The sequence below is a fragment of the Ceratotherium simum genome, chromosome 7 (genome assembly GCF_057802395.1).
Source record: "Ceratotherium simum simum isolate JZ-2026a chromosome 7, ASM5780239v1, whole genome shotgun sequence".
NCBI lineage: Eukaryota > Metazoa > Chordata > Mammalia > Perissodactyla > Rhinocerotidae > Ceratotherium > Ceratotherium simum.
This window is the reverse complement of record NC_141906.1, coordinates 47,896,865-47,920,992: the sequence shown is the minus strand read 5'-3', so window position 1 is coordinate 47,920,992 and position 24,128 is coordinate 47,896,865. Positions and strand designations below refer to the sequence as shown.

The 24,128-nt window shown below is 35.4% G+C and overlaps 1 protein-coding gene across 3 annotated transcripts in view; it reads left to right on the top strand.

The window, feature by feature from the left end:
• Positions 1–24,128, top strand: part of MRE11 (MRE11 double strand break repair nuclease) — a 68,324-nt gene that overhangs the window by 582 nt on the left and 43,614 nt on the right. For all 3 annotated transcript variants that reach the window (XM_087433607.1, XM_004427436.3, XM_087433606.1), the window contains exons 2-10: positions 345–462; positions 2,533–2,665; positions 3,886–4,046; positions 11,208–11,295; positions 12,110–12,251; positions 14,852–14,966; positions 19,232–19,417; positions 20,646–20,817; positions 22,213–22,293. In XM_087433607.1, the coding sequence (XP_087289733.1) occupies positions 443–462; positions 2,533–2,665; positions 3,886–4,046; positions 11,208–11,295; positions 12,110–12,251; positions 14,852–14,966; positions 19,232–19,417; positions 20,646–20,817; positions 22,213–22,293 (1,098 nt within the window). In that variant the 5' untranslated portion in view covers positions 345–442. The remainder of the gene's footprint in view (positions 1–344; positions 463–2,532; positions 2,666–3,885; positions 4,047–11,207; positions 11,296–12,109; positions 12,252–14,851; positions 14,967–19,231; positions 19,418–20,645; positions 20,818–22,212; positions 22,294–24,128) is intronic.

The window sequence follows — 24,128 nt, the reverse complement described above, 5'->3', positions numbered from 1 at the left end:
GGAAGTACGGGGTCGCCTCCACGCTCTAGAGTAGCCTATGCGTGCAATTTAAACATTTCTGCATATCCAGACTTGTTCGTATGCTAAACCAGAACTACTGTATGTGACCCTTTTTCCCATTCATTTTACAAACATTAGTTTCCCATAGGACATGGAAAACGGAAATAGGAGATGAACTTAATTATAGTGGTGAAACTGGAAGGCACTAGAGATATGCTATTTTCTATTCCTAGTTCCTAAAAAATAAAAGTATAGTAGGTGCTTAGATGAAACGAGACTCTTTTCCAAAATTGTCAGTTTGCTTTTTAAAAATGTGTTTTATAATAATGTAATTTTGTTTCTAGAATTTGGAATTGAGTGAGTTTTCTGACACATTTGAGCACAGGACCCAGGGGTACTTGGAGAGAAAACTGGTACTGGAGGAGCTGGACAGACCGTAGAAATGAGTACTGCAGATGCCCTGTAAGCACCTGTCTTCTGGATTCTTCTTTGTTGCTTTGAGTTACTACAGCCCATTAACTATGATCACCATAAAAAACTTATTTAATAAATTCGCAGTAAATTAAGAGCTTGCCTATGAACAGAAGTGTTAGTCATCAAAAAGAATATTAGGAATGTTTAAAAATTCATACGGTATGTTTATTAACTAAAAGATAATATGCAGCTATAGATTGGGGTCTTGCGGTGATTTGGTATATTGCTATAGTACATAAGTTTATGTTCTTAGGTTTTGTCTTAAAATATTGACGCTATAAAGATTCTTGAACTTTCATGACTAAGTCTTACAAACTAACGCGTCTGTTTAAGCAGATTTTTAGAGGAGTATGTTGCTTTAGTATTCGAATAAATTGGAAATCAATTTCACTGACATGAAAATAAATAAAAGGACTAGAAAAAGTTATGTGGAAAAAGGTTTAAACTTGGAGTCCTTCGCCCTGGTTTCAATTCCTTGATTAATACTCTGTGGCTTGGGCAAGTTAGCAATTCTCTGAAACTTGCCTCAATTTCTTCATTTGTAATTGAATTAAAAATTACTTTCTCAGATTAGTTTTCATGTTTAAATGAGCGAATTCATGTGAAAATACTTTACAAATTGCTATGGAAGCATAGAGTAGTAATGTGATCTGAAAGTATTCTGACCTACCTATGTGTTTTTAGTAATCAGAACTGTGTGCATATCATTTTTGAAGTTTCTGAAGAGAAATCTTTGCTGGAAAATTCTCTCGTGTATAAAGTGTTATATATACACAACGGAATACTACTCAGCCATAAGAAACGATGAAATACAGCCATTTGTGACAACATGGATGGACACTGAGGGTATTATGCAAAGTGAAATAAGTCAGAGGGAGAAGGTCAAATACCGTATGATTTCCTTCATTAAGTAGTAGATAATAACAACAATAAACAAACACGTAGAGACAGAGATTGGATTGGTGGTTACCAGAGGGGAAGGGGGGAGGGAGGAGGGTTAAAGGGATAATTCGGCACATGTGTGTGGTGATGGGTTGTAATTAGTATTTGGATGGTGAACATGATGTAATCTATGCAGAAATAGAAGTATAATGATGTACACCTAAAATTTATACAATGTTATAAACCAATATTACTGCAATAAACAAAAAATTAAAAAAAAAATTTGAATTTTGGAGATATATATAAAAGTTTTTTTGTGTAAGTTGATTATAGGTTAGTGAAAACAGCCTGAGTTTTAATCCTGGGTTTTAGTCCTGTTTCTACTACTTTGTTGTGTGATAAATCAGTTAATTTCTCTGTGTTGAGCCTTCTCATTTTCCAGAGGTAATGATACTTACCTATTCACATATGGGAGTTGAGATGAAATCAGATACCAAAATATTTTAAAGAAAGTTAAAAGTTACATTAAGTTTAAGAGAGTATTAATAACTATTACATTGCTGCTTTACATGAAATTGCTTTTGAATACTACCACATTTAAATGGAGTTGTAAATCTGTTTTGGTACTTGCCCAAATTTGTTAATGAAAAACTAACTTTGTATGGAGAGTAAAGTCAAGCAAGAGTCTTCATTAGGCCTGAAGGTAAGTTACTAGTGTATTAGGATAAAATCTACTTATAAAGTAAGAAGAAGGGCTTTTAAAATTAGCCCGTTAACTCTGATTTTTCTGGAAAAGTATAAAATAGATAAATAGCAAGTTTAGGTATTGGGGTTAAATCCTCTTGGATTTTTGCTGTGGAGCAGAATAGGAAAACAACCAAGCTTTCAGATCTAGGTTACATATAAGTGTATAAAACTGGTTGTAATAAGGTTATAAATTTTTTAAGCAGTTACAGAAACTTTTAAAGATGTAGGTACATTTTTTTCTGTGTTGAATTAGTGGTAGGAAAACTGTGATGTTAATGATCTGTTGAATACTTCAAATTTTCAGACCTAGTTTAAGGCTAGAAAAATGATTTTACTCCATAACTGCTATTATTTATTTTATAGATTTAGGTTTTGCTTGAAAATCCTTTGAATGAATTATATTGAAATGTTTCTTCTTTTTTAATACAGTGATGATGAAAATACGTTTAAAATCTTAGTTGCAACAGATATTCATCTGGGATTTATGGAGAAAGATGCAGTCAGAGGAAATGATACATTTGTAACACTTGATGAAATTTTAAGACTTGCCCAGGAACATGAAGTGAGTTTGGTTTACGTTTTTGCGGTTTCTACTATGTTCCCTTACTCAACAGGCTCTTTTCCCTTTTTAAAGTTAGAGATTTGTTTTATAGGCCCATGAACTCATATTGCCTGCTTAGATATTAATATAGTAAAAGCCCAAAGCAGATTTTGTGTGCTTTATACCCTTAAGTTAAATAGGAGCTGCTTTTGTAAATAGTCTGTAAAGATTTACAAATATTTATGGAGTGTTTACTGAATGCAGGATCCTGTGGCAATTTCTATTTGAAATGTAAAGATGACCATCATAGTTTCTACTTTCAAAGAACATGCAGCAAACCAGTATGTGAGATAAGACTAATGTCCAAAATGCTCAGGTGCAAGGTCATATGTGATAAGAGCCATAAGAAAGTCATAAACTGCATTTCCTGGGAGTTTAGAGGTAGAAAAGATCACATTTAGATGAGGATAGCAAGACAGTTTAATGAGGGAGATGGGCTTTAACTTGGCTTTGAAGGGTGGGTCGGCTTTTGAGGAGTGAAGAGCACAGAGAATGTACATCTCACATGAAGCAGGACAAAGGGCACGGAGGTGAGACAATATGAGGTATGTTAGGGGTACAGCAGGTCACTTTGGCTCACTGGTAGGTCATGTGTTAGTATGCTGAAAGACTAGAAATGTAGTTTGAGCCGCACTGAGAACTTCAAATGCCATTGAGGAGTTTGTACCGAATTTAATAGAAAGCCATCTGGCAACAGAATATAGCATGAATTAGAGATCAGTTTGAGTTTTTAAAGTGGTAGCATGGAATGGAAAAGATGAAGTGACTCCAAGACATTACAAAGATAGGATCTGTGTATTTTGGGTAGTTGTAGGGGGTGAGGATGAGGGAAAAGGGGATGACCATGACTCTGAAGTGTGTGCAAGTTTGGGTGAATGGTGGTACCAATAATAGAAATAAGTTTTAAATAAGGAAGATTTCTTCCTTATTTCATACTTATAACGTACTTCTTTATGTGGGAAGGTGATAAATTCTGATTTAGACCATTTGAGTTGGAGATTCCAGTAGGATGTTCAGGGGAACATTCCAGCAGGCAGTTGAAATGTCGGTCTAGAGCCCAAGAGAGAGCTGGGGAATAAACATAAATGCTGGTGACTTGCAAATTAATATCTTCAACCTTGATATTTCCTCAGAGTTTACCTATAAAGCATACTAATTTTAACACTTTTTTTGTTGATTAGGTGGATTTTATTTTGTTAGGTGGTGATCTTTTTCATGAAAATAAACCTTCAAGAAAAACATTACATAGCTGCCTCGAGTTATTCAGAAAATATTGCATGGGTGATCGTCCTGTACAGTTTGAAATTATCAGCGATCAGTCAGTCAACTTTGGATTTAGTAAGTAAGTATATTTAAGTGCTTACGTGAATGTTTCCTTGTGTATAATATTTTCTGTATAAGACAAACACATTAACAATTAGCCATTTCACCTTCACTAAGGTGATTTTCATAGTAAATGTAGTTCTTTGAATTTTCTGTACATCATTGTATTAATTTGTGTTTCCCTAATTAATAGTGGGACTGAGTATCTTCTTGATTTTTATTGTACATTTTGGTATCCTCTTGTTCATATCCTTTGCCCATTTTAAAAATTGGGATTTTTGTCTTTTCCTACTGAATTTGCAGAAGTTATTTATGTATTCTAGATACTAAGCCTTTGTTAGGCATATATTTTTTTCCCCAATCAGTGGATTGTCTTTTGACTTTGTTTATGAGGCCTCTTATTGACAGAAATATTTCATTTTGTTGTAGTCAAATATATCATTCTTTTTCTTTAAGATTTGTACTTTTGGGACTTATTTACAATATCCACCTAGAACCCCATGTCATAAAGATACTTGCATGTTTTTTCTTAAACATTGTACAGGATGCCGCATTGCATTTAGTTGAAATGTTCTTTTAGTCTCCTTCAGCCTATGCCAGTTTCTCTGTCTTTCATGACCCTGCTACTTCTGAAGTATGCTGGTCAGATATTTTGTAGAATGCCCTTCAGTTTTGGTTTTTCTCATGATTAGACTAGGATTATGGTTTTCCCGGAAGAATATTCCACAGAGGTGAAGTGCCTTTCTCATAGCATATTGGAAGTATGTGTTATCCACATGGCTTATCACTGGTGAAGTTAACCTTGATCTCTTGGTTAAGGTGGTGTCTGCCAGATTTCTTCACTGTCAAGTTACTATTTTTCCCTTTCCATACACTGTTAGAAGTGAGTCGCTAAGTCCAGCCCACACCCAAAGAAAGGAAATTAAGTTTCACTTCCTGGAGAGAGGAAGGAGTATCAGAGAATTTGTGGTTAGGTTAAAACCACAAAAGTAATTAGTAAATATTTTGGGGGAGCTATTTTGAGGCTATGCAACTATTCTGTTTCTCCAGGTTTGTCCACTAATTTTAGCATGCATCCGTGGCTCTTGCCTACATCACTTATAACTGTGATGTTCTAATGGTAATTTTCTATTTCCCACTTTGTTTCTACTTTTATAATTGGAATTCTTCTGTAAGGAAGATTTGTTCCTTGTCCCCCACTTATTTATTTATTCAACTGTCTCTATCAGTAGGAACTTATTCAATTGTTTATATCAGTATGAATTCATTTTTTTTCCTCTGGGTTATAATCAGATACTATCATAATCTATTTTATTGCTCAAATAAATTGTTCTAGCTTTAGCCATTGGGTGCTCTTTCAGATTGGCTCCTGTGTCCTTTTGATATATCCCCATCTATTTTCCCACTCTTTGTTACTTTTTGGCATTGTAAGATGCTCCAGGCTAGGTTTGTATTTTTACTTCCCTGGCTTTAGACTCATCCATTTCTTCAAGGAGCCCTGGTTCCTTTTGGAGAATGGTATTTGAAAGCCAAAATCTGGACGCTAGGCATGCACATTACTGTTGTCTTATCCCTGCTTCTAGGCTCTCTCAGTGCACAGAGCTAAGAAATACATGTATGTATAACAACCTATGAAAACACATATTCATATTTTTTTAATCTATTTGTGTGTGTATATATATATAAAATATATATTTTAAAAATGAGTTTATATTGGGAGGTGAAATTTTGAGATTTTTGTATGTAAGAATGTAAGAAAATGGCCGTTTTTAACTTGACTCTGGATTGGTAGTTTGGCTGAATATAGAATTGAATTTTAAAAGATTCCTGTAATTTTTAATATATGTCCTTGTTTTTAAGAATTCTGATCAGTGTCTTTATCCATCTTCTGCTCAAATCTAGAACGTCAGTGTTTTCTTTTTTTTAATCCTATTTTTAAACTGCAAACTATTTTTAAACTGCTCCACCCACTCCTTATAGACATGTTGACCTATTTCTTTGCTCACTGTTGCTGCTTCTTGTATTTCATTCCTTTTGTCTAGATTCAGTTTCCTTCTTTTCTGAAGTACAGTTTTTAGTAGCTTTTTCATTGAGTGCCAGTGAGTGGTAAACTCTGATTTTTTGTTGCTGTTGAGGAGTCTGTTGTTGTTTTAGTTGTTGGAAAAGCAGTATAACATAGCGATCGAAAGCACAGATTCTGATACAAGACTGAGTTCAAATCCCAGGCCCGCTGTGTCTCAGTTTCATCATTATAAAATGGGAAAAGAATAGTGCTAATCCTACAGAGTTGTTGTGAGGAGTAGTTGAGTTAATAAGAAAATTGATTAGAGTAGTAACTGGCATAAAGAAAACACTCAGGTAACTATTAAGTTTTTTTCGTTGTCCTTAGCATTTCACGGGCCTACTATAACATATTTAGCTGTGGATTTAGTTCTATTTATCCTATTTATTTATCCTATTTATCCTGTTTAGTTCTGTTTGGGCTTCATCATGCATTTCAATCTGAGAATTATTTTTTTCAGCAATTTTGGGAAATTCTTATATATTACATTTTCAAACATTGTTTCATATCCTTTCTCTATCTGAATATTATTCATATCTCTTACCCTCTTTTTTATATTGCTCATAACTTTATCTCTTTGTGCTGCATTCTAGATAATTTCCCCTGCCAGTTTAGTAATTTGTACAGAAAAGTCTAGACAAAAAAAAATAAGGAAAGTGAAAAAGAAGACTACTAAATAGTAACTAGCCCAACTAGATATTAAAGTATGCTATACCACATTAACAAAGTGAAGGGTAAAAATCACATGATCATCTTAATAGATGCCGAAAAAGCATTTGACAAAATTTAACATCCTTTCATGATAAAAACTTTCAACAAACAGGGTATAGAGGAAATGTACCTCAACATAATAAAGGCCATATGAGACAAGCCCACAGCTAACATCATTGTCAGTGGTGAAAAGCTGAAACCTTTTCTTCTAAGATCAGAAACAAGACAAGGAACAAGTGGCCCACTTCAGCCACTTTTATTCAACATACTACTGGAAGTTCTAGCCAGAGCAATTAGTCAAGAAAAAGAAATAAAAGTTATCCAAATCAGAAAGGAAGAAGAAAAATTGCCTCTATTTGCAGATGACGTGATATTATATAGAGAAAACTCTAAAGACCCCACCAAAAAACTGTTATAACTAATAAACAAATTCAGTAAAGTTGCAGGATACAAAATCAACATAAAAAATCAGTTGCGTTTCTATACACTAACAACAAACTATCAGAAAGAGAAATTAAGAAAACAGTCCCATTTACAAATAGCATTGGAAAGAATAAAATCCGTAGGAATGAATTTAACCAAGGAGGTGAAAGATCTGTACGCTGAAAACTAATAAGACATTGATGAAAGAAAATGAAGGAGACACAAATAAATGAAAAGATGTTCTGTGCTTGTGGATTGGAAGAATTAGTATTGTTAAGAGGTCCATACTACCCAAAGCAATCTACAGGTTCAATGCAATCGCTATCAAAATTCCAATGATATTTTTCACAGAAATAGAACAAACAGTCCTAAAATTTGTATAGAACAACAAAAGACCCCAAATAGCCAAAGCAGTCTTAAAGAAGAAAGACAAAGCTAGAGGCTGATTCCAAACTATATCACAAAGCTATAATATTCAAAACAGTATAGTATTAGCATAAAAATAGACACAGATCAATGGAACAGAATAGAGAGCCCAGAAATAAACCCATGCATATTTGATCAATTAATTTATGACAGAGGAATCAAGAATATACAATGAGGGAAGAATAGTCTCTGGGAAAACTGAACAGCCATATGAAAAGAATGAAGCTGGACTCAACTTCTACCATTACAAAAATCATCTCAAAATGGATTAAAAACTTGAATGTAAGACCTGAAACCATAGAACTCTTAGAAGAAAACATAGGGAGTGAACTCCTTGACATTAGTTTTGGCAATGATTTTTTTCAGTTTGAGACTAAAAGCAAAAATATAAAGTGGGACTACATCAAATCCAGTTAAAAAGCTTCTGCACAGCAAAGGAAACCATCAGCGAAATGAAGGGGCAACCTACAGAATGGGAGAAAATATTTGCAAATTATGTATCTGATAAGAGTTTAATATCCAAAACATAAAGGACTCATACAACTCAATAGCAAAAAAAAAAAAAAATCCAGTGAAAAATGGGCAAAGGAACTGAATAGACATTTTTCCAGAAAGACATACAGATGGCCAACAGGTACATGAAAAGGTGCTCAACGTCACTAATCAGCAGGGAAATGCAAATCAAAACCACAGTGGGATATCACCTCACACCTGTTAGAATGGCTATCATCAAAAAGATAAGAGAGAACAAGTGTTGGGGAGGATGTGGAGAAAAAGGAACTCTTTGCGCTGTTGGTGGGAATGTAAATTGATTCAGCCACTATAGAAAACAGTATAGAGGTTCCACAAAAAATTAAACAGAACTACCATATGATCCAGCAATCCTACTTTTGAGTATATATCCAGAGGAAATGAAAACAGAATCTCAAAGAGATAATCTGCACTCCCCTGTTCATTGCAGCATTATTCACAATAGCCAAGATACAGAAACAGCTGAAGTGAGAATGGATAAAGATGATATGGGGTGTGTATGTGTGTATGTATATGTATACATAATGGAATATTATTCAGCCGTGAGAAAGGACGACATCCTGCCATTTGTGACAACATGGATGGACCCTGAAGGCATTGTGCTAAGTGAAATATGTCAGACAAAGAGAGACATATACTGTATGATATTACTTATATATGGAGTCTAAAAAAGCTGAACTCATAGAAGTGCAGACCTGAATGTTGGTAACCAGGGGCAGGAGGTTGGGGGAAAAGGGGAGATGTTGGTCAGAGTATAAACTTTCACTTATAAAATGAGTAAGTTCTGAGGTTCTAATGTATAGCATAGTGATTATAGTTAATATTTTATTTATACTTGGAAGTTGCTAGGAGAGTAGATCTTAAATGTTCTCACTACAAAAAAGAAATGGTAATTATATGACATGATGCAGATGTTAGCTAAGTTATAGTGGTTATTATTTTGAAATACAAAAGTATATCAGATCAACACATTGTACACCTTAAAGTTATACAGGGCTATATGTCAGTCGTGTCACAATAGAGCTGGAAAAAATAAAGTATATTATAATACTGCTATAATTAAAAATGTGGTATGACTCTATGAATTGATAGGCAAAGTGAAAGAGTATAGAAGTTCCAGAAATAGCCTTAATACATGTAGGAATTTAGTATTAGATGAAGGTGGTGTCTCATAACTCCAGGAAAAATATGGATTATTCAATAAAAGTACGAGAAGAAACTGTTAGACATTTAAAAAAAAATCTAGATATGGAAAAGGCTTTTCTAAGTGTGACACAAACCCAGAAGCTATAAAAAAAAAAGAGGGATATGTTTGTGTTTGTAAAAGTAAATTTCTGCATGGCAGAAACTGCCCAAAGCAAAGTCAAAAGTCCGAGTTCAACCAGGATGAATATCCGCAGGTCATTGCAAATTAAGGTCTGATTTTCTCAAGAGAAAAAAAGTTCTTTCAAGTCAATAAAAAAATCCATCAGTTAATAAAAAGATAGATAAAGAATATGGACAGTTCACAGAAAAGGAAATAAAGTGGCATTTAAACGTATTAAAAGAATATGAAAGATACAAAATGAAGCTCATTCGTAAGAAAGATACAAAATGAAGCTCATTCGTAAGAAAGAAGCAAAATGAAGAATTCTGAGATATTTTTCTCATATCAGATTGGCATAGATCAATGATTCTCGGTCCTTGGTGCACATAATGGTTACCTAGGAATTTTAATAAGTACTGATACCCAATCTCTAGGCCAGTGAATCTCTCTGAGTGTGTCATGGACATTGGTATATCTTAAAAGACTCCTAAATAATTCTTAAACATGCAGCTAGGATTTAGAACTACTGGCATAGATTTAAAAGCATGATAACATATTATGTTGGTGGAGTAAGCGGAAATGGTCTATTTCTTGCGTTGCCATTGTATTATGTGTGAATTTGTACAACCTCTGTGGAGGGAAATTGGCAGTAGTTATCAAATTTACAAATGCGTGCATACCCTTTGACCCAATAATTCCCTTCTAGATGTCTTCCTTTCACCAAGGGCAACTTGGTGCAAGATTACTCACTGTAGCATTGTTTGTAAAACAAGACTGGAAATAGTCTAAATGTCCATTGGTTAGGTAACTACTTAAACACATTATAATAATCCATACAATGGAGTACTGTCCAGCCAAAAAAAGCACAAGAAAGCTCTTTGTGTACTGATGTGGAATGATTTCTAAAATATGTTAGGTGATAAAAGCAGGGTGCAGAAATCTATATTGTGATACCATTTGTGTGAGAAGGAAGAAGATGTATTTATTTGCTTGTACAGGTATATTTTTGCAAAGATACGCTAGAAATTGCTAACATCATTTGCGTCTGAGAAGAGGAGCTGGATGACTAGGGGCAGAAGTGGGTGGGAGACTAAGTTGCACAAGTAGTAAGTGTTAGAGCTGGAATTTTTAATCTAGGTCTTTTGGATTCCAAATTGGGTGTGCTTCTTCCCCTCCCCCTCCTACAAATAAAAAAAACCTTATACAAGGGCTTTTAAAATGTTGAAAGCTTAGTAACTTTCCATCAATCAGATACAACACTCTTTCTTATAATTCAGAAGCATCATTTATTGTAGAGTTTTCTTTAAGGTGTAGTACTTTGAGATATTTTCAGACTTGAATTGAAATGAATTGTTGCCTATGATTTTTTTTTTTAATTTTTAAATTTTTTTGCCTGAGGAAAATTCGCCCTGAGCTAACATCTGTTGCGAATCTTCCTCTATTTTGTATGTGGGCTGCCACTGCAGCATGGCCACTGACCAACGGTGTATGTCTGTGCCCGGGAACCGAACTGGGGCTGCCGAAGCGGAGCATTCGGAACTTAACCACAGAGCCACCGGGGCTGGCCCTGATTTTATTTTTTTAAAGCTCCAGACTAGTGGTCATTTGCCAACTTAGTTCATCCAGTTTGCCTATAATTGCATTAATTTTAGTGGGGAGGATATTGGGGGGAACAGCTTTTATCTCTTATAGAAACTTTGACTTTTTTTTTTTTTTTTAAGGTTTCCGTGGGTGAACTTCCAGGATGGCAATCTCAACATTTCGATTCCAGTGTTTAGTATTCATGGCAATCATGATGATCCCACGGGGGTAATTATTGGGTTCTTACAGTTGGTGGAAATTTTAGAAGTGATCACTTGAGTTTTTCTGTGGAAAGCATTCTTCCCCTTATTCCCAGTGGTTTTTAGTCAAGTTGAGTCGGAAAGTCAAATTGACTTTTTGTCATTCATATAAGCTTTATATTGCTTTTGTGATGATTTTTTAAAATCTGAAATAATAATTGTTATGTGAGGTATGCTTGTATTTCATTAGCGCTGGGGTTAACCATAAGTACCTAGGAGTAGGAATAAACACTCAACATTTGTATAATGCTTTACAATTTACCAAGTGCTTCTGTATCTTTTATCTCATAAAATCTTACCTGTAGGAAATGATTGTTTCATGAAAAGTTTTAAATCTAAATTAGGTCATCTTATTACCTGTTTGGTGTGGAAGTAGTAATAGAGGTCCTAAACTCAAAATATCTTTTTGTCTTATCTGGTCATTAATATTATAAATCACTAGTTATCTAGTTTTTTCCCCCATGTCTTAAGAGGTCTGCTTAATATCACAAAGCACTTACTTCATGGCTAGTTTTTATTTAGCAGTGGCCAAGACATCATGATAAGTTTTGATGAAATATTAACTTTCCATATAGCATGTGATTCCAGGTGCACTAGGTCATTTGTAATAGAAAAAAGGTAGCAAATAGTTTTACTATTATTGTAATTTTGTTTTCAGAAGACATTATCCTAATCTGTGTTTTTGTAACTAGTATATAGAGTATACTTTTAATAGGTAATAATATGATATACAGATTACTTATTTTTAGATATACATTAATATTTGAAAATATTTCACATAGGCAGACGCACTCTGTGCCCTGGATATTTTAAATTGTGCTGGATTCGTAAATCACTTTGGACGTTCAATGTCTGTGGAGAAGATAGACATTAGTCCAGTTTTGCTTCAAAAAGGAACCACAAAAATTGCTCTGTATGGCTTAGGTAAGGTTTTATTTTATTATTTGTGTAAATAAATATTTAATTGTTTAAGGAACTGGGAAATCAAATTCTGGAGTTAACCATGTGGTTGTTTGGAAAAAAGTGAGGCAAATCTCATTATTCCTTATAGGTGACTAAAAAAATGATAGGAGGTTTTGGTAGAAATTTTTTAGTATTTAATAAGGACCAATTGCCCTTGATACTTGTTTTTAATAGCAGTTTTGGGGAAAAAATATTTTCCTTTTAGTATATAGTTGTTTATTTTTTCTTTCTTTTAGACTCAGATATAGAATCCTGAACTCTATAATTCTATAGAATTAGGAAAACTGCATTTTGATATCTTAGAAGTCTTTGAAAGGTCTAAAGCTTCACTGTCCAATACGGTAACCACTAGCCTCATGTAGATATTGAGCACTTGATATGTGGCTAGTCTGAGTTGAGATATACCATAAGTATAAGATACATATCAGGTTTCAAAGAATTAGAAAAAAATGTAAAATACCTTATTAATGTATTAGGTTAAATAAAATATATTAAAATTAATTTCACCTGTTTCTTTTTACTTGTTTTAATGTGGGGCTACTAGAAAATTTAAAATTATGTATTTGGCCTGCAGTAGTGGCTCACATTATATTGTTATTAGACAGTGTTTGTCTAGAGCTGTCATCCATAGTGCTCAGAAAATTTATCAACTTACTCTCTTCAATTTATTTAGTGTCTACTAGGTAAAAGCTTATTTGCTAGGCTTTATTCCATATGAATGAAAGCTCAAAGACAGTTTTAGAGTGCATTCAAAGTCTGTTTATTGTGTCTTCCTTGGATTAAGTTCAGCTTGATATTTTGTTTTATGAATGTAATAGCTTTGTTGTTTTTTTCGTATGTAGAATGTTATGAAAATTATATATCGTGTTAAATCAACCTTAAAGTATTCTGAGAGAAATTGGGAAAAAATTTCACACTGTAGCCTCAACATAGTTTTTATTATTTTTTGAGTGATTTCAGTATAATGGAAGCCTTAGAAGATCTTATTTACTTCAGTTCTCTTTGTGTATGTTTTTAAAAGAATAATTATGATGGATGGTGCTTATAGTCTTTGTCCTGTTTTCATAATTTCTCTAACAAATAGAAAAGCATCATGGTTATCTACATTATAGAGATATGAAAAATGAGATCAAGGTGTTATGTCTGATTTTGCAAGTGAGAGATCAGGAAGTGAAAATCACTTTAAAAAAGCCAATAACAGGTATTTTAATCACTACAATGTTAGGAACCGAGCATATCTGCAGAAAATGGTTGATCCCACTTTCAGACTAAGGACAAAGCCCATTACGCGTGAGTCACTGCCAGAAGCACACCTCTTCAGTCATCCATTTCCTCCCAGCCTGTGATCTCATCCTGTTCTGTTTTCCTTAACTGGACTCAGTCTCCACCCTCCACCCCCTACTCTCACCCCAAGCCTCCGCTCTACACTCTAGAGCTCTTTTTATAGTTAGCAGATTCCCTCATATCATCAGTCTCTTCTCTGAACGTTGCCTCTACTCTCCGACCTTCGGTGAAACTGTCTGGCCTCTGAGGTTACCGTGTTCCACAGTTTTCTCATGGCCTCTGATGGGCGTTAGGGCAGAAGGGAGGTGTGGATCACTGTTCTTGCTCCCTGCTGCCACTTCCTTTCCTGCCTGCAAACACGCTGCTCCCTTGAAGCTAATTGCCAACTGGCTAATCTACCCTTTCCTTTCCCTCAAATTTTTTACCTACCTACCTTCAGATTTTGTCAGTGTTCTCAGTGCTTCAGCACCTAAGTTTATCAACCTTCTAATGCCCTGGGCTGTGTATGCCCTGACTTTTTTGTCTCCAGTTATATATTCTACATTCCACCATCTATTCCATTGGCCACGCCTTAGGAATTCTCTTCAGAAGCTAGACCTCTTCTAGCTCTTACACTTCTGGGTTGTTGGCTTTTCTTTCAAGGCCTTCCCTAATCACTACATAAAATAGCAACCTTGTCCCACCACTGATATCCCCCATCTTAGCATCCTGACTCTTTCCCCTTTTATAATATTCAAAGTTGTAATTTGTTTTCATTTACTTGTTTTTGTTGGCCTCCTCTACTAGAATAAGGTGATCTTTTGGGGCACAGGAAGAATTATTTAAAAGTTGTTAAATTATTAAAAAGCACAGTATTTTTATTTAAAAACACAGTATATATAAGACTATTATTTTTAAATACATTTTTTATCTCATCCCTTTTAATATCTGTGTATTTTATAATGTGTATGGTAGATCAGAAGTTCATATATACTTATAATAAATAAAGGAATAGTGAACAACAATATTATTAGAAATTTTAATAAAAATTTAAGCAGAGAGAACTCAAATTTTTATTTCACATTTTCCAGATTTTGAAGGTATATGTGCTTGACATGGAAAACATTATTTGACTGCAGCTAACTGCTTAGCAGCTGTCATGCAAGAACCTGGAACATATTCATTTGTAAATGATGATTCCAGATTTCAATATATCTCTAATAGGAAGATGAAATACTTAGAGAAGCATGTACTTTAGAAGCAAAGCTAGTTTTAAAATAATGTAATGTCCATTTCAGGATCCATTCCAGATGAAAGGCTCTACAGGATGTTCGTCAATAAAAAAGTAATAATGTTCAGACCAAAAGAAGATGAGAACTCTTGGTTTAACTTATTTGTGATTCATCAGAACAGGTAAAAGTATTCTCTGAAAATTTTGAGTCAAGTATTTGAGGTTCCCCAAATCTGTTTCCAGGCTTACCTATTTCAGTAAAATGCTTCTTATTCTTTGGAATTCAATGCAGGATCAGGCAGAACTTAGTTATGCTTTGTGTGACTGCATTTTGAAATTGTTTTCAATATATATTTATACCTATAAAAGATTATTTATAGCATATAGATAAAGTATAAGAATAACCATAAAATGAATGCTCCTAAATTCAGCAAAGAAATGGAACATTACCAGTATGTTGTCCCATGTCCTTCCTTTCCCAACCCCATCTCTTTCCACATATCCCAGAAGGAAACACTGTCTTCAATTTTTGTTAATCAGTCCATTGCTTTTCTTTATTGTTTAATAACATATGTACCTATAATGAGTGTTTTATTTAGTTTTGGGATAACTGAAACCATGTTACCATGCTATATATTTTGCAGCTGGCTTATTATGTTCAGCATTACTAAGAGTCATCCATTTTGATGCTGCAAAGTGTAATTCATTTTCACTGATGTGAACAGTTATACTTTTTCTTCTCTTAGTGAATGTTTTATGTTCCCAGATTTTTGCTTTTTTAAGACCTTTTTGTTATGAACATTCTGATACACATCTCCTGGTGCATATATGCAGGTGTTTTTCTAGAATATAAGTATAGCTAGATCAGCTTTCATTTGTTGGGTAATTTTAAGTTTAGTCTATTGGTAGGGTGTGGGATTGATTGAAAGGAATAGAGACTTGAGGAAGCAAAATTTATTATGTGATCATTACAGTAAAAAAAAGTCTGAGATGGTAACAGTGAGGGCAGTGAGAATGATATGTAGGGGACAAAGCTGAGAAGTTATTAAGGAAGAATCCAAAGGGATTTGGGCCTAATTGTATAATTTATTATCTATCGAACAGATATTTGTTGACTGCAGAGGACTCTGGTACTTACCATTACTTACTCTGGCACTAAGTACTCAGTGAAAGATAGGCTTTAGGGAACAGCCTTGTGTTGCCCTATATACATTCTTTTTTTTTTTTTTTTTTTCTTTTTTCTCCCCAAAGCCCCAGTACATAGTTGTATATCCTAGTTGTAGGTCCTTCTAGTTCTTCTCTATGGGATGCCGCCTCAGCATGGCTTGATGAGCGGTGAGTAGGTCCGCGCCCAGGATCCGAACCGGTGAACCCCAGGCCGCCAAAGTGGAACTCGAGAACTTAACTGCTATGCCACCAGGCTGGTCCCTATATACATTCTTGAATAAACGTTGTGAGTTTCAAAGGAGGAGCAGGCCAGAGTTTTGATGTGTGTGGTCGCCATATAACTTTACACTACTGGGAGTTTGTTCCTTTCTTGCTTAGGGCTTCCCAGTTCTGCTACACTTTTTACTTTCCCAAAGTAGGGGTAAGTTGGAAGGAAAGGTCATAAGTGATTCCAAGAACTTAAGCCAGAATGAAAGGTGGAATGGCAGCATTGGTAAGGAGAATGGGTAGTATGATGTTGGTATAGCTAGTTATTGGTGACGTTATCCTTGATCATTTGATTTTATTAAGGTGGTGTATACTAGGTTTCTCCACTGTAAAGTTTCCATTTTCCACTTTGTATTAATAAATACTTTAGCAAAAGTACTTTGAGACTATGCAGCTATCCTGTTTCACTTTAAGCTTTTGCCCACTAATTTTAGCATCCGTTGGTTGATCTTGTTTCCAGCAATTAATATTGTGGTGGTATAATTGTGATTTTTAAAAAAAATTTTTCTCATTCTATCTCCATCTATTGAATTTTTTCTGTAAGGAAAATTTGTCCCTTCTCTCTCTTTTATTTATTTATTCAGTTATTTATTTGTGTTGTAATGGACTCAAAGGATATTTATTTTATCCTCTGAGTTATAATCCAATACTATCAGTTTTGTTGTTGTTGCTCAAATTGTTCCAGCTTTGACCATTGGGATCTCTTTTTCTGTGTCATTTCAACATACCCTCTTCCTTTTTTTTTTTTTTGAGCACGTCCTGAACTTTCTAATACCACAAGATGCTCCAAGCCCATCTTTCTTTTCTGCCCTAGCCCTGGACTCAATCACTTCTCCGAGGATCCCTGATTGCTTCTACTGGAGAGTAGTATTTAGAAACCCAGATATGGCCATTAGGTGTGCTTATTGCTGCCGGGGCTCTCTCAGCCCTCCCAGTGAACAGAGTGTAGGGAAATATATATATGAATACTACCCCATACATACACATCTACATTTCTCTATCTATATATATGTTAAAGAAAACCAAGCATGAGTTCGTACTGATTCTGATCCAGCCCTACGGGGTTCATTTTTGTCTTTTCCTTTTCCTTATCTGTGACTTCTTTCTCTAGCAGTTAGAAACCTGGATCGTATTGCCTACAATATATTTACTTATTTGTTCAATCAGGATTTACACAAAAAGTAATTTTAAAATTGCTGACCCATAAGGATAACCCTGTGGGAAACAAATTTACCTACTGGGGTTCAGGATTTGCGTAAATTTTTTTAGTCTTTATTCTAAAATTTGTCTAGAAGTTTATTTCCAGTCAAAACACCACTTTGCAAAGTTACTTAGGTCAGCTCATTTTTTCCCCCCATCCCCTTCATTGTGGTTATGATTCTTTTGTAATACTGTTTGGTTTATTTGTCACCCTCTGTGTTCTTAGATACTTCTTTTGTTATTGCTTTCGTGGACTTATTAAAAAACAGGTTTTCTCGTATTAAATGAGAATTATTGAGCCTTTTACATTTTACTTTATTGTCCATTTGTTTCTATATATGGACTATTTTCTGAAATTTCTCTTCCTGCAAAAGAAGGTAGACTCTGAAGTAGGGGAGGACTTACTTTGTCATGCAAAATATTTCCACAAGGATGTTTTGATCAATTTCTAAGTCACAAACCGAGTCAACCTACCTGCATAATCTTCACTCTTCCATGAAAGAGTCAGTGATCCGTGAAGGCACACTTGCAGCGTGTTATATTGGAGTTACTCTGCTTTTCTTCAGTGATTGTGATGATACCCTACCCTAGATAGATGTTTTCTAGATGAAAACATTCCTAGATGCCTGAGCCTGCTGCTTCTCTGATTTCACTTCTTGCTCTTCTCTGCATTCATTCTGCTCAGCCACATGAATTTTGCTGTTCTTGAACTCACTGAACACATTCCCACCTCTCCACCTTTGCCATCTGCTCGTCCCTCTGCCTAGGACTTTCTTCCCTTGTATGCTGATCCCTCATCTCAGTTCTATTCTCATTTGTCACCTGTCAGAGGGGCCTTTCCTGACCACCCTATGTATAGTAGCATCTCCCTTCCATGTTACTTTCCCTTTTGTTTTTCTTTAGAGCATTTATCACTACCTGACAAATTATATATACGCACGTGTACATATACATTTTGTGTTATTGCTGGTTTCCACCACCAGAGCAAGGACTTTGTTCACTGCTGTGTCTTCAGTATCTAGAAGAGGCCTGGGATACCTGGCACGGAGATTCGACCAGATACCTGGTCGAATGAATGAATATCAGTTTGCGTTAAGTGAATGTTGAGTTGAAGTATTTGAACAGTTTTACTTAAATTCCCAATGGTATAAATCAATGTTAGGGAAAACTTTTCCTTCTTGTCTTTCCTCACCTTGGGTTTTCACATACCTTTTAGTAATAACTAATCTAGGTAGAAAACCAGAGTTTGCAAATCACATATTCGTATGGTATTTTATTTAATATGGAAAACTCTTATCTCTTATGTAAGATTGACATTCTTACTCCTATTATTTTTGTAATCAGTAAAAGACACAGATAGTGTTAAAAAATGACTGGACATGTTTAGAGATTTATTTTTATTCTAGAGTCTAGACTTAACTCACTTTCATTTTCTGTGTTCTTTTTTTTTTGGTGTATAATCAGACCAATTTATAGACTTTTACTGTTGATAGAGTACGTGCTTTTCTGACTAGCCCAAAGCGGGAGTTATTCCTCTGTAAAGCCTTTTGTGATCTGCCTCTAAATGTAGAATCGACTGCTTTCTCTTTTAGGCTCCTGCTTGTCTGTGTCCTCCAAGTTTGTTACCCCTTTGAGGGCAAGAATTAGATATTATCTCTGTATTCCCAGTCCTTTGCACAGTTTTGGCACGTAGAAGGGATGTAATAAATCTTTAATGAAAGGAGAAAGAAAGCTATGTATAAATTTACTTAATATGAAAATTTTCAATATCTCTGGACATTTATATTATTTATTTTTTAAAATCTTGGTATAGGAGTAAACACGGACGTACTAACTTCATTCCAGAACAGTTTTTGGATGACTTCATTGATCTTGTTATCTGGGGCCATGAACATGAGTGTAAAATAGCTCCAACCAGAAATGAACAACAACTCTTTTATATATCACAGCCTGGAAGTTCAGTGGTTACTTCTCTTTCCCCAGGAGAAGCTGCAAAGAAGTGAGTAATTGTATTTTCTATATCAAGTTTTAAGAAAATACTTGCTATAATTGTCTGAACGTCTCATAGGTTCAAGGTACTGATGATATTGTTATTTATATGATAGATTTATTTATGAAGGTTGATCATTTGAGGTAGTCTTGCTATTTTCCCAAATTTTAAGCCATTTTTAACATGACAGCATCCCAGTGGCATTAGTGATTTTGCTGCTCATTAGGCATATTCAAGACTAACATTTTTGTTTATTAAATTTTCAATGAGTACTATAAATGATCATTACTAATTTCACAAAGTCCATTTATAAACAAATTCACCTGAAACCATTTATGAGATATTTCTGGTTATAAATTCAATATTATAGTATATCTCATTTCTTTTAATTCTTTGGGGGAATTATGTGGCAAAGTCGTTAATAGTGATTTTATTTTTTAATTTTTTTTTAATTTTTTTTGATGAGGAAGATTAGCCCTGAGATAACCTCCATTGCCAATCCTCCCCTTCCCTAAGGAAGACTGCCCTGAGCTAACATCCGTGCTATTCTTCCTCTATTTTATATGTGGGATGCCTGCCGCAGCATGGCTTGATAAGTGGTGTGTAGGGCTGTGCCTGGGATCCAAACCCACGAACCCCAGGCTGCTGAAGCGAAGTGCATGAACTTAACCACTAGGCCACTGGGCCAGCCCCAGTAGTGATTTGCTTTTAGAATGGTTACTCAATTTTTAGAATGGATTTTACTCTTTGAATCCACTTAAGTTCTGCTTGTTATGATGGTAATAATAGGTTTAAAGAATATGGTAGTAGGGTGCAAGTTTGCTGGTTTTTTCTTCATAGTTCTGCTGCTAATTTAATTTAAGTATGTGTGTGTACATATATACATATACACACACATAATACATATGTGTAATATTACATACTATATATACTACTGTCAGAGTCCTGATAACATTTTATTATACATATTTTTACGTCTGTCTTTCCTCACTAAACTGTGTTATTTGTTCAGACAGGCAAAATGATGGATGAGTGCATTTTATTCTGAGGAAGAAGAATGTTTAATATTTTTTCCTGTGATATAACATTAAGATTAAATTCCAACAAGCATTTTTTAAGGATATGATTTTATAAAGAAATATTTTGTAGAAACTTAGAGATATGATAGTTTTGACGTGTACATTTTCCTGAGGAGATTTACCATGTGACTAGGCCTTCACTTCCCTCCTCTTTTCAGACACGTTGGTTTGCTGCGTGTTAAAGGAAGGAAGATGAATATGCAGAAAATTCCTCTTCGCACAGTGCGGCAGTTTTTTATGGAGGATATTGTCCTGGCTGATCATCCAGACATTTTTAACCCAGATAATCCTAAAGTAACCCAAGCCATACAAAGCTTCTGTTTGGAGAAGGTAATTTTTCTAGATAAAGATCAATGAGATGTACTTTAGTAGAGAGATTATTTAGATTGACTTAATTACTTCATTAGAGTAGAGGGAAGTCATTATATTTGTTACATTCTCATGAAGCCTGTAAGGAACCACTGTTGTTCGATAAATGAGTTTAGTTGTATTGAAGATCTTTTTTTTAAGTCTTCTAGATGGAGGAGTGTTATATATAAAAGAAACTTTAATTAAGCCCCCCCTCCTAGTTCCTTTCCTTCATCTTAAAAACATGTACATAGTCTTTTCTTTTTGTCCTGATTTGATAATTTGTTCATTTTATTTATGAAAGCAGGCAGTGGCTTTAACTGGGGAATAGGAGGATATTATGGTAGGTGAGGAGGGCCTTAGCCTCTCTAATAATCTCCATTAGGCATCCTTTTCACCCTGAAAGCTACCCCAAATAAAATCTTAAAATATGTTTGCTATGCACCTTGTAGCTTCAGCATAAGTCCCATACCTCCCTTCCCATGCAGATTGCCACCCCTAAACGTTTAGCTCTGCAGAAATTCTAGAGCCACTACTGAAGCTGGGTGAATGCATTTAGTAGTATGTAAGTTGACAGCTTAATAACATTAATTGGTGACACTTACTCAGTTTGTACTCTGTGCTAGCTCTTCTGCTTTGCATTTTCTCAAAAAATCATATGAGGCAGTAATAATGATGATAATAATAATTACCACTGATATTCATTGACTACTTATATATTCTGGGCACCATTGACAGCACTTTGCATTTAATCCACTCAGCAGCGTTATAGGTAGGTAGATTCTACCATCCACATTTTATAGGAAGAGGAACTGAGCCTTAGATAAGGTAGCTTGCCCAGTGTCACAGTTTTACTAACAACATGTAGCTCACATAACTAAAAAGTTTAAGAGTATGCTGGTTTCAAGATGACTAGATCCAGAAACTGAAATTAAGATTTTGAATTTCTCTGTCTCTGTTTTTTGTGTCTAGCCCCTGCCACCTGCTGTGATGGTTTCTCTATCAAGCTTTACTATAAGGAAAGCATTTTCACATGGTGGCTCACAGACTTAAATTATCCTTACAGCTGAAGGAATCATTTTTCCCAGTAATCCAAATAAACCCCTAGCATTGAGTTTCATTGGACTGAGGTCATGTACTTGTCCCTAAACCCAATCTCTGAAGCCAGGGAGATGGAAAATGAATTGATTGGCCAGGCCTGTGTCAGGAAGCCCAGGGTCTCTCAACCTTGGCGCATTGACATGTTAGACTGGATAATTCTCTGTTGTGGGAGGTTGTCCTGTGCATTGTAGGACTTGAACGATATCTCTCTGACCTCTACCCAGTAGATGCCGGTAGTACCCCTTCCCTCAATCATGAAAATATTTTTATTTTGAGATTAATGAAATGCTTGACAATGCTGAACGGGAGCGTCTGGGAAATCCTGGGCAGCCAGAGAAGCCTCTTATACGACTGCGAGTAAGTTCTATTTAGATACGTTAAACTTTATTGATTTTCAGAGGATGGTATTGTATAGTTTACATGAATTTTTTTGCAAAGTAGTAAGGAGAGTACATTTAGTAATAAGAGCAATCACCATTGGGTGGCAAAAATAATAAAGCTGTCAGGATTTGACTTGATAGTTTAAATCTGATAGGTTTGATATTTTTTTCTTTTTTCTTATTTTTCTCATTTTCTGAATAGTAGTTGTATTTAATAAGTTGGCCGAGATCTCTGACTTCATCTTTTACTACTCCCCCTCCTCTCACTCCATTTCAGGCACCTTGGTCTTCTTGAAGTTCCTCAAACATAGCAGACACATTCTCACCTCTTTCAGCTCTGCCCGAATGTCACCTCAGTGAGGCCCAACCCTGATTAAGATTGCAACCCCATACCTTCTCTCCAACACTCCTGATTTCACTTACCTTCCTCTACTTTTTCTTTTCCTTATTTCCACAACACATCCTCCTGACCTACTATATATAGCTTATTTATTTTAGTTATTGTTCATCCTCAACTACAAAACTATAAGCTCCATGAAAGCATGGAACTTTGTGAATTTCGTTAACTGTTGTATCCAAAGATCCCAGAACAGTTCCTGGCATATAACAAGTGCTTGATAAGTATGTTGAAAGGATTAATAAGTATTTAAGAGCGTTAACAAATTTTAAGAAATTGAAGTGTTTCCTATGCCTATAAGCCTGCTTGTCTTTTCCACCATGGTATAAACAAACAGACAACAATAGACCTCTTCTTTTGCCCCGTGCCTTTCCTATCTCCTAGCTCCTACCCTGTCTTTCTTATTTTCTTCCAAATCCCTCAAAATACATAGCCTATACTGCTCATCTAATATTCTGTTCCTCAATCCACTGTAATCAAGGCTCTGACCCCATCAGCTCAGGTGGAAAAGGTGACCTTCAGTTGTCAAATCCAGTGGACTTTTTTCATCTTACTGAATCACTCTTTGGCATTCTCTTCTTTGAGTAATATTTGTCCCTGTCTATCTCTTAGTTAGCCCTCTTCAGTCTAGGCATCTGGCTTTCATGACCACCTATAGACTGATGACTCCTAGAACTTTACCTCCAGCTTAGACCTCCGGGTTGAGGTCTAGGAGTCCCCCTAAAGCCTGGTGTTCAAAGAGTATGGTCTTCACACCAGCAGTATTGTCATTACCTGGGAAATTCTTAAAATTGCAGACTCTCAGGCCCCACATCAGACCCACTGAAGTGCGTTTTAGCAAGATCCCTGAGAGATTTGTGTGCACATTAAGATTTGAGAAGCCCTGGGGTATAGAGTATGAATGTAAAGGCTCTAGTGGTAGAGCCAGACTGCGTGGGCTTGATTCTGGCTCTACCACTAGTGATATGACCTTGAGCAACTGGATCTCTTGTCCCTTGGTTTGTACTTCATAGATTTACAAGAGCTACATGAAGTGAGTAGTGCCCAGTGCAGAGTAGGTAATCTGGTCCCTTCTCTGTATCCCATTGTCACTGCTGTAGTTGAGCCCTGGTCATGTCTTACCTGGCCTGTAGCTGCAGCTTCCTACTTGACTTTGCCTCCACTTTCCCCTCTCCCCACCTCTAGCTTCTCCACACTGATGCCAAAATAATCTTTGTAAAACATGATCTTGTATGCCTTTCCTGCTGAAAGTGACTTCATGATCCCCTAGCACCAACAGGAACAAGTCTAAACTTTTAGATGGCATTCAAGGGTCTACATGACCTGGTGTAAACCGACCTCTTTGGCTTCTGCCTCCTTTTCCTGCCAGCAATCCTAAGCTCCAGTTATATTGGACTAAAAGTTACTGTTCCCTG